Here is an 11,378-nt window from a genome sequence, read left to right on the forward strand (position 1 = left end):
GTGGGAACCGGGTGGAGGGGAGCTATGGGGGGAAAAAAGAGGAACAACTGTAATAACCTGAACAATAAAGATTTAATTAAAAAAAAAAAACTCATAATGTACACAGATACAGGTAAATCATCCACTAAAAAAAGACTTGTAAAAATATTAAGATCTAAAATAGTTGTTTATTACCAATCTGAGGTTCATTAGGTTATTTTTGCCATGTACTCTTTTGAAAAGATAATCTATACTGTCTTTTTGCTATTTATTAATTGTTCACTATGCTTTTCTAGAAGCCACATCCAACAGCTTAGCTATATGCAAGATGCACTATATATTAAGAATGAAGAGAACAAAAACTAGCTTTCTTTGCAAAAACTGACAGTCAATTATGGGTATCTATTGTTTCCTCTATTATTTAATAGCCTTGCACTTGAGTTACTTTTCTCTAAAAACTATCCACTTAAACCTTTATTCAATGAGGATGAAGAATGTTCCTGGTTTTATATTTATCATCCATCTTGAATTAATTTTTAAAAATATGTTCTTACTGATTTTAGAAAGAGAGAGGAAGGGAGAGGGAGGAGAAACATCAATCAGTTGTCTTCGGTATGTACCCCCAACTAGGAATTGAACCTACAACCTGGGGATGTGCCCTGACCAGGAAATAAAGGTAAATATCTTCATAACTTTGGTAGGCAAATATGCCTTAAAAGAAAATGCAGCCCTAACCAGTTTGGCTCAGTGGGTACAGCGTCAGCCTGTGGACTGAAGGGTCTCAGGTTCGATTCCGGTCAAGGGCATGTACCTTGGTTGCGGGCACATCCCCAGGAGGGGGTGTGCAGGAGGCAGCTGATCGATGTTTCTCTCTCATCGATGTTTCTAACTCTCTATCCCTCTCCCTTCCTCTCTGTAAAAAAATCAATAAAATATATTTAAAACAAAACAAAACAAAAAACCAAAATGCAAAAAGTATTAATCAGAAAAGCAAATAGTAAATTGGACTTCAACAAAATTAAACCCTTGGACTTTTCTTTAACAGTAAGAAAATGAAAAAACAAAACACTGCCCAGAAGAACATCTTCTCAATACATTATTTTATAAAAGATATGCATCCAGGATATATAAAGAATTCCTATAACTCAATAATACAAAAACCTAATTTTAAAAATGAGCAGATGACTTGGAATAGACATTTTACAAAAGACGATATATGAATGATGAAAGGGGGACATTAGTTATTGAGGAAATGCAAATTTTATATCCACTAGAATACCTTAAATCAAAACAGATAACACCACCCAGCCAGTGTTGCTCAGTGATTGAGCATCATCCCATGTACCAAGAGGTCATAGCACATGCTATGGTCAGGGCATATGCCCAGGTTTCGGGCTCAGTCCCCAGTAGGGAGCATGTAGGAGGCAGCCAGTTCATGTTTCTCTCTCACTGATGTTTCTATCTTTATCTCTCAATATTTTAAAAAACAACCCAAAAAAACAGACAACACCAAGTTTTGTGGAGAATGTGAAGTAACTGGAACTATCGAGTTATCAGTGGGAGTGTAAAACAGTAGAGAAAAGAACTACTTGTAATGTCTGCAAAAAGTAAAAATTTTAAACAAACTTACAACAATTGATTTCAATACTCACTTCAGATGTGACACCTCAATGACAGATTGACAAAAGTGGAACTAAATGAAATTCTAAGATCAATCTGATTAATGTAAGCTAACAGGTTATTGTATACCTGATCATCTAAAATTAATGAAAAGAATTACCTGTTTATATTCATTAGCACAACTTTGGCAGCAGAATGTCATCTGTTGGCCATCAATCACCAGGACAATGTTTCCAGAACCTTTGCTAGGCAGGTACTCTCCACAATGTTCACAGCAATTCATTATCAGACCATTAGCCAACCTGTACTTGTTAAAGCAGTGGTTACTGCACAGTTTGTGTGTCACATTATTAACGCTGACTTCATGGCGAATCTAAAAGAAAAATGAGAATTTACTAAATAAATAAGCCAGATTAGCACAGTAAGCAATGAGATAACTAGTTTCATTTTTTTTAAAATATGTTTTTATTGATTTTTTTACAGAGAGGGAGGGAGAGGGATAGAGAGTTAGAAACATCTATCAGCTGCCTCCTGCACACCCCCCACTGGGCATGTGTCCGCAACCAAGGCACATGCCCTTGACCGGAATCGAACCTGGGACCCTTCAGTCTGCAGGCCGATGCTCTATCCACTGAGCCAAACCAGTTACGGCAAGAGATAACTAGTTTCAACAAAGACACTCTTGTAACTTCTCAGTGGAAAAAATATTCAGAAAAAAGACTAAAAAGCCCATTTCATTATTCTTTCATTTTTATCTTTGATTTCTTTGTAAAATCATTCTTTGACTTTTATAAAAATATGATACACAGAACAAAAAACAATAAAATCAGTAATAACTTCCCCAGAGAAACTTAAGCATTCCAGAAAATGAATGGATTTAAAAGATTTTGATACCACCCACTTAAAAGAAATGGATTGAGAATTCTTAGTCATATAAGCTTCATTGATCTAGATAATTTGTGGGAGGGACTAAGTGAATCAATATTCCATATTTGGATGTTGTCTGGATATACAAGACTAAGGGGTTCTTGCTTTGCTCAGCTCTGTGGTAACTGAGATAAAATTGTGTCCTGGATTTGCATGGCTCTGCAGAAACCAACACCAAACTGTTACCAAGCACTGTGTTAAGTCAGGACTGCCTACATGCATGTTTCTTCTTTCAGGAACTGGAAGGATGGCAATACCAATTAAGAAATGTGAAGTTATCAACATACTTTCAGTCCACATGTTCTATATGTTCTTGCACCAGGACTGGTTGCTTCCTTTGTGTCCTGAACCTACATTTTAATTTACCGTGTCTGGTAAGAACAAAATCCACTATACAACTATTACTCTATGGATGAGTACATCCAATTCTATAGAAACAGATGTATATTTTTCATACTGTGCAAATAAGACATTTGTTTATAAAATAGTTCTGGCATATCCTTAGTCCTTCCTGTAACTTCACTGTGCAGATTCAGGACATGTGCATTATGTAGATGGCAGAGCACAGAATAGCACTTAACAGTTAAAATTATCCTAGAACCCTGGCCAGTGTGGCTCAGTTGGTTGAGGGTTGTCCCATGCACCAAAAAGTGACTGGTTCAAGTCCAAGTCAGGGCACATGTCTGGGTTTCAGGCACGATCCCCAGTAGGGGAGCATGCAAGAGTCAGTCAATTGATGTTTCTCTCTCATTTTCAAGTTTTTTTCCCTCTCTCTCCCTTCCTCTCTCTCTCAAATCAATTTTTAAAAAAACATATTAAAGTTATTGTAGGTAATAACTTAAGATAGAAAAACTCAGACCTCTGCTAGTTTACTACAGACTGTACATCTTGATTTATTTGAAATTCTTTTTCTGAGACTCTGGTTGTCTTCGTAGGGAGACACACAGTATGTACTGCAGAATTCCTGGAAGGGCTGGCTCAACTGCACTTGAGGAACAACAGTAGCCCTTTTTGCAGGTACATCTCTGAAACACAGGGAGAAACACAATTTAACAACACTGTATTTTATTTTTAAATATATGAAAAATAATGGACAGTTTCATTTTCTCATAATTTAATACTACAAATCAACTATAACTTGGGGATCTAGAAAAATCCACTTTTTTTGTTTCATCACCAAGAGTTCCTATAGAAAGAAAAGACTTATAAATAAAAATATTTTGCATCACAAGATCCTTGCCATAGATTCTGATGACTTTTAGAAGCAATCAAAAAGGTGGTAGCAAACCCTGTCAGGAAGGCCTAGTTAGTTGGAGCGTAATCCCATATACCAAAAAGGTTGTGGATTCCATCCCTGGCAGGGGTGCCTACAAAAGCTAAGCAATCGATGTTTCCCTCTCACATTGATGTTTCTTTCTTTCCCTTCCTCTCTCTTTAAAATTAATAAAAATAAATCCTCAGGTGAGGATTTAAAAACAACAACACGTGTTAGCAACTTGGTAGAACTGAAGAAGATGGGGGTTGGGCTGATGAGGCAGAGTCGGTGGCAGGGAAAGGGTCAATTTATTTCCATATCCACACTCCATTTTCTTGCTGAGAGTAAGGACAGCTCAAATAAGCCCACTGACAATTCTGAACTCTGACAAACTCTAAGATAACTCAAGCTCAATAAACTTGAGGACACCTCTGCAACAGTTCTACCCATGAATTTATGCAGTTCTCCAATTACATTCAGAACACACATTTACAATGTCAGCATCAACCATATGGAAAAAGTACAGCTTACTTTTTACACATTACATTGTGTTTCTTTGGAGTATGCTTATGAGAGAAGGAGGAAAGGCAGGTGGTAGAACAAAAGAGGTGAGCTGATCCTTTTCGTTGATAAGCTGTTTGTCCCTTCTGTAAAGGTTTTTTGCAGTGTGCACAAGTGATTTTAGCTGGTTTAGTAAGTTGCTGTTTGGCTGAAGACTGGCAAATCTGTTTAGGAAGTGAGCCCACTGGTGATAAAGAATCCATCCCTGGCTGTTTCTGATTACGCGGAAATGATGCTGACTGGGAGATCCAAGAATCTTAAAAATAAAAAACAAGAAAAAGTCATGGAACAATTCAAAATTCACATCAGAAAAATATTTAAAAGTCTAAGAATAGTGAGGTAGTCATATAAGCAAGTGGTTAAGGCCAGGCAGTCTTGTTACACAATCCCAGGGGAACTACCCACTTTGTATTCTAAGTGAATGATACTCTATTGTGCTAATGATGAAAACTGGCCCTGGAATTGTGCAATTTGGTAGCCATCAACTCTTAAGTCAGACTTCCCAGGTTCAAAAGGTATGCTCTGAGCTTACTAAATTGTGCAAGTATATAAAACTATGTCTTGGTTTTCTCAACTACAAACTGACAATCATATCTAACTCATGAAAGTGTAATAGTAAGTGTAATAGTAAAGCCTTATGTTTGGTACAAGGCACTTGCAAAAAATATTAGCCATTTTTTCTTCCCTAGGAACAAAATACCAATTAATTATAAAATAAAGCAAATATGAAAACACAAAGATAACTACAGAGTGTGGTATATGATTTCCATTTGCATAACAGTTTCCCCATTAACATTTTACTATGAAAAATTGAAAGCATATAGAGAAGTTGAAGGAATTGTACAGTTAACTCCTATATGCACACCAAATAGATTCCACAGCATTTTTTAATTTTTTAAAATTAAATTTTGGGGGGTAACATTGTTTAATAACATTATATACATTTCAGGTATACAATTCTAAAATACATATGTATATTACATTGGGTGCTCATCACCTAAAGTCTAGTCTCTTTCCGTCACCACATATTTGACCCCCTTTACAGTCTTTGTCCTCCCTCCACACTACTTTACTACTTTTGCTTCAACACATCTTTCTATCTATACATCCTTAGAAATATTTTTTTTTTTATATTTTTTATTGATTCTCCACAGAGAGGAAGGGAGCGAGACAGAGAGTTAGAAACATCGATGAGAGAGAGACATCAATGAGCTGCCTCCTGCACATCTCCCACTGGGGATGTACCCGCAACCCAGGCACACGCCCTTGACCGGAATCGAACCCGGGACCCTTCAGTCCGCAGGCCGACGCTCTATCCACTGAGCCAAACCGGTTTTGGCCCCTTAGAAATATTTTATATATTTCAAGTAATATGTAGACATCAATACATTTCCTTTCAAAATACTTTGAAATACATGTAATTGAGATGTAACATTTTAATATAGTTTATTTTTATTTTTTAAATACTTCTATTGATTTCAGAGAGGCAAGGAGAGAGAGATAGAAATATCAATGATGAGAGAGAATCATTGATTGCTGCCTCCAACATGCCCTGCAATGGGGATGGAGCTCACAACCCAGTCATGTGCCCTGACCAGGAATCAAACCTAGACCTCCTGGTTCACAGGTCGATGCTCAACCACTGAGGCACACCAATCAGGCCCACCCCCCCTTTTTTGAATCCTCACCTGAGGGTATTTTTCCATTGATTTTTAGAGAAAGTGGAAGAGAGAGGGAAAGACAGAGAGAAACATCAATGTGAGAGAAACACATTGATTGGTTGCTTCTTGCATGCGCCCCAACAGGGCCCAGCCTGGGGAGGAGCTTGCAGCCAAGGTACATGCCCTTGATAGGAATCGAACCTAGGACCCTTTGTCCCACAAGCTCCTATCCACTGAGCCAAACCAGCTAGGGCCTTTTTTTTTTTTTTTTTTTAATCCTCCTCAGAGGACATGCTGAGAGAGAGAGAGAGAAACATCAATGTGACAGAGAAACATCGGTTGGTTGCCTTCCATATGTGCTCTGACTGGGAATCAAACCCACAAACCAGGAATGTACCCTGACTGGGAATTGAACCAGCAACCTTTTGATGCACAGGGTGACATTCAACCAACTGAGCCATTCTGGCCATGCTGGGCATAACATTTATTTTTTAACATTTTAAAATTAATTTTTATAAAGAGAAGGGAGAAGAGAGAAACATCAATGCGAGAGCAAAACATTGATCAGCTGCCGGGGATCAAACCTGAAACCCGGGCATGTACCCTGACTGAGAATAAAATCAGCAACCTTTAGGTGCTCGGGACATCACTCAACCAACAGAGCTACACAAGCCAGGCTAGACATAACATTTTAAAGCAAGTCCTTCCACAATTACTTCCGAGCCTTCTAAAATATTATTTCATATGCATTAACATAGAAAGCCTTTATATATGGTCTGCCTGACTCCAATAATATATTATTATTGCTTCAAAATCGTACAATGTGATGTACAGGTAACAGTGCTTCTCAAATTTTAACATGTATGAGATCATTTGGGAATCTTTGATTTAAACATAAATTCGAAATCATTAGGTCCTAGGAGGGGCCTGAGATCCTGCATTTATTGGATGTGAAACTTTGAGAAATGAGACTCTATTCAAAAGTAGTTTGTTAGACCCTAGCCAGTTTGGCTCAGTGGATAGAGCGTCAGCCTGCGGACCAAAGGGTCCTGGATTCGATTCCAGTCAAGAGCACATACCATGATTGCAGGTTCCTCCCCGGGCCCTGATAGGGGCTTGTGCAGGAGGCGACCAATCGATGTCTCTCACATCGATGTTTCTCTCTGGCTTTCCCTCTCTCTTCCACACTTCCTAAAAATCAATGGAAAAAATATCCCTGGGTGAAGATTAACAAAAAAAATAATAAAATAAAGTAAAACAAAATAAATAAAATAGCTTGTGTGATCAGCACAAGGCCTATTGCCCCCTCCACCTATCACAGCTCTAAAGGCCTCATATAATACTACCAAAATTAATAATTCTATTTTCATTTCTGAATTGCTACCTGCTGCTTCTAACTTTCTTTGTCCTATTTCCAGATGTCTTTTATTTCACAGGCAAAACCAAAATAGAACAAGTAACAAAGAAATTATTTCATTCCATATGTTGAAATCTGGTTAATATGAAGTATATGCCAATAAAGTTTTTTTATTGCCAAGTACTCAGAAAGGAAGTTTCTTTACTGCTAAAGTTTTCTACTTCTAAGTCATTTCTTTAGAAAACCAAATCATTCTCAACCACTTCAAAGAAAACAGAAATTACATATTGATCTATAAAATAAACATAGCTTGCCCTGGCCAGGTAGCTAGTTGGATAGAATGTTATCCTAATACGCCAAGGTTGCAGGTTCGATCTCCAGTCACGGCACATACAAGAAGCAACCAATGAATGGACAAACCAAATTTTTTGTCCAAAATAAGTGCAACAACAAATCAATGTTTCTCTCTCTCTCCTTCTCAAATCAATAAATAATAAATAAATAAACATAGGTTGCATCCTAGAATCAAACTTCTTTGAATATTATCTGGATAACAAACTAGATTTAATAAATAGAAATAAAGATATCCAACCATAAAAGAAAGGATATCCAACCATTACATGATTTATTACAATTAATATGGGAGAAAAAGCCCAACCCGCATGGCTTTGAACCAGGCTGGGGGCTGGATCCTCAGTGGAGGGCATGAGGGAGGCAGCCAATCAATAATCTTCTCTCACATTGATGTTTCTATCTTTCTCCCACCTCTCCCGGCCTCTCTGAAATCAATTTAAAAAATGTTTTTTAAATGGGAGAAATAAGAATCTTTAACACAAAAACATTGGGCTTTTTAATTTTGTGGACTTATCCATACTTAAAAGGGGCATATTTGTATATAACTATAGAAAGTGAGACATCAACTATACTGCTCTTTAAGACAGTAAGTCAGTCCTGAAATTATTTTTACTTTAGCTTTGGTGCATACATAAATAAAGTAAACTTTCCTCTGTTTATACTGCATTATTTAATTCCTCCTAATTTCAAATTTCTTGATTCATCAAATACTTTGTTTTACTTTTGGTATTAGTATGTCCGGGTTAAACTTAAACTCTCAAATTCTTCCATGCCCTATCTCCAGAATACATTTTAAGAGAGGAGGCCTAATATATTATTTAATCCAAATCCCTCATTACATGAAAGGAAAAGTAAGACCTAGAAGTTATGTGATTTTCCCAAAAGTACAGGAAGTATTAGGTCCACTATTTGACTTTTAGGTATTCTTCATTTCTTACTGCATCTAAATTCTTCTGCCTAAACAACCTTTTCATATTTCTTTAGTGTTGGGGCTGTTGGTAAAGTTCATTCAATGTTTAGGTGTTTTTTGTTTATTTGTTTGTTTTTTGGTTGTTGAAGAGTAACATGTATGCCTGGCCACCGTGGCTCAGTGGTTGCACATTGACCTTTGAATCAGGAGGTCATGATTTGATTCCCGGTCAGGGCACATGCCCAGGTTGCAGGCTGGATCCCCAGTGTGGGGCATGCAGCAGGCAGATAATCAATGATTCTCTCATTGATGTTTCTATCTCTCTACCACTCCCTTCCTCTCTGAAATCAATTTCAAAAAATTTAAAAAAAGAATAACATATAAACATAAAGTTTATAAATCCTATAAATTTGCAGAGCTCAATAAATTTTTTTTCACAGTGACTATACTTGCATGACTACCACCCAGATAAACATACAGAAAATTTCCAATACCCCAGTAGCTTTCCTTATGTATTTTCCCACTCAATAACTTCCCTAATTTTCCATAAGCCATCTCTATACTGACTTCACAAATTCGTTTTGTCTTATTTTGATCTTCACATTTGAAATCACATAATATGTACTCTTTTGTGTCTAGTTTCCATAAGTCAACTCAGGTTTATTCTAATAATTGCACAGAGTAGTTCATTCTTTTTCATTGTTTGGAGTAATCCAAAGTGTGGCTAATACCACTGTTGACAGACATTTGGAATGCCTCCAATTTTTGTCTGATTTCTGTACTTGTCATTTAATGGTTTCTTAGGTATTTATCCTACTTGAGATTTCTTCTTCATTTTAGAAAATTCTCAGTTTTACTTCTGCCTCATTTCCTTCCTCTTCTTTCTGGGACATCAATTACATGTCCTTTTCATCAAGTGTCATTCTTTCACATTCCTTTCTGTTTTTTTCTACCTTTTTGCTCTTTATGATTCATCTTGGATAATAATGTGACATGACTTCTAGTTCATTAATGCTCTCTTCAGCTGTGCCCAATCATAAAGTTCAAACACAGTTTCTTAAAATCTGTGCCTGATAATCAAATTATCTGGATCCCTTATGGGCTCACCTCTATTGTCTGCTTTTTTTATCTTGTTATTCTGTAATTTGGTCTTATCTTCTGATATCCCTGATTGGTTATCATAGCTTTGTATGAAAAACTGAAAAGGAAAAAAAAAGTCAAGACTTTGGCTTATGACTCCCAAGGAATCAAGATGGCGGCATAGGTAAACACCTGTACTTTCTGTCTCTCACAACCACATCAAAATTACAACTAAAAGACAAAACAACTGTCATGCAGAACCATGGGAAAGCTGGCTGAGTGGAAGTTCTACAACGAGAGGTAAAGAAGAAAGTGCATTGAGACTGGTAGGAGGTGCGGAGACGAGGAACGGGTTGGCATCCGGGTGCACTGCTTTTTTAATCAGGTGGGAGATACAAGCTCCCGCTTGCTCTGAACTCCAGTTCCGGATAAGACTCTGGGGGACCCAGAAACATACGGGGAGAAACTGCACTACCTGGCATTGAGACAGGAATGAGAGGGCGGCTTTCTTTCAGACGGTGGTGCTTACAGCTGTCATTTTTCCTGCGCTGGGACCTCTCCAGTGCAGGGCTGACTGGAAGCCATTGCTGTTTGCTCCACCCAGGAGATTCCCTGAGACCCCGACCCCCCAATTTACATCCCCACCCAAGCTGTGTGCAGCGGCTTTTGCATATGAAGGGCCTATCCTTTCTCAACCTAAAACATGTCAAACAGGCAACAGCAGCAGCAGCAGCCTGCCTTGCTACACAGCTGGGCCTCATCTGGGCACTTCCAAACCCGGTACAAAGAGGAGGAATCTGCAGAGGTCTCTGTAGATCCTGCTGGGTGGCCCCAGGCAGTGGCTAACCTTGCACCTCCTTGGAGTTCCAAGAGGCAGTGTACCCAGTGGTCAGTGTGAGACCATACCAGATTACAATTCTTCACATCCATAAGCAACACACTCAAGGGGCAGACTCAGTGAGCACCAAGCCCCAGTGAAGCAAGTCCTGCCCCATAAGGTGTTTCCAGCACAGCAGCTCTTCCATTGTAGATACAGCTGGTCCTCACAGCCAATTGGTCTGGAGGTCAATTCCTCCCAGTGATACCAACAGCAATCAAGGGTTAACTAAAACAAGACTGTGCACATAGCCCACGAAGAGGTGCACCAAGAGTGTCCACCTCAGGTAACTGGGGAGGCTGAGCCACTGGGCCCTATAGGACACCTACCACACAAGGCCACTCTATCAACTCAAGGAGACTTAGTAGCTAGCCAGTACATAGAAACAAACACAGGGAAGGAGCCAAAATGCAGAGACAAAGAAACAAGTCACAAATGAAAGAAATGAATGAAAGTAAAATACTGGATATAGAGTTCAAAACCACAGTTATAAGGTTACTCAAATATCTTCTAGAAACCTCCGAGGAACTTAGTGAGGCCTTCAGGATCTTAGTGAGAATGCCAAAAAAAATGGAAAAGGACCAGTCAGAAATTAAGCATACACTGACTGAAATAAAGAATAATATACAGAGATTCAATAGTAGACTAGAGGGTCCCAAGAATCAAGTCAAAGATTTGAAGTACGAGGAAGCAAAAAACACCCAACCATAAAAGCAAAAAGAAAAAAGAATCCAAAAATATGAAATTAGTGTAAGGAGCCTCTGGGACAACTTCAAGCGTACCAACATCCGAATTAT

At 38.2% G+C, this 11,378-nt stretch overlaps 1 protein-coding gene across 5 annotated transcripts in view; it reads right to left on the reverse strand.

The window, feature by feature from the left end:
* Positions 1-11,378, reverse strand: part of ZMYM5 (zinc finger, MYM-type 5) — a 61,992-nt gene that overhangs the window by 12,319 nt on the left and 38,295 nt on the right. For all 5 annotated transcript variants that reach the window (XM_014528149.1, XM_014528151.1, XM_014528150.1 and 2 more), the window contains 3 exons: positions 4,313-4,598; positions 3,386-3,551; positions 1,760-1,972 (listed from right to left, as the gene is read on the reverse strand). In XM_014528149.1, coding sequence (XP_014383635.1) covers positions 1,760-1,972; positions 3,386-3,551; positions 4,313-4,598 — 665 coding nt within the window. The remainder of the gene's footprint in view (positions 1-1,759; positions 1,973-3,385; positions 3,552-4,312; positions 4,599-11,378) is intronic.

The sequence above is a fragment of the Myotis brandtii genome, unplaced genomic scaffold (genome assembly GCF_000412655.1).
Source record: "Myotis brandtii unplaced genomic scaffold, ASM41265v1 scaffold62, whole genome shotgun sequence".
Lineage (NCBI taxonomy): Eukaryota > Metazoa > Chordata > Mammalia > Chiroptera > Vespertilionidae > Myotis > Myotis brandtii.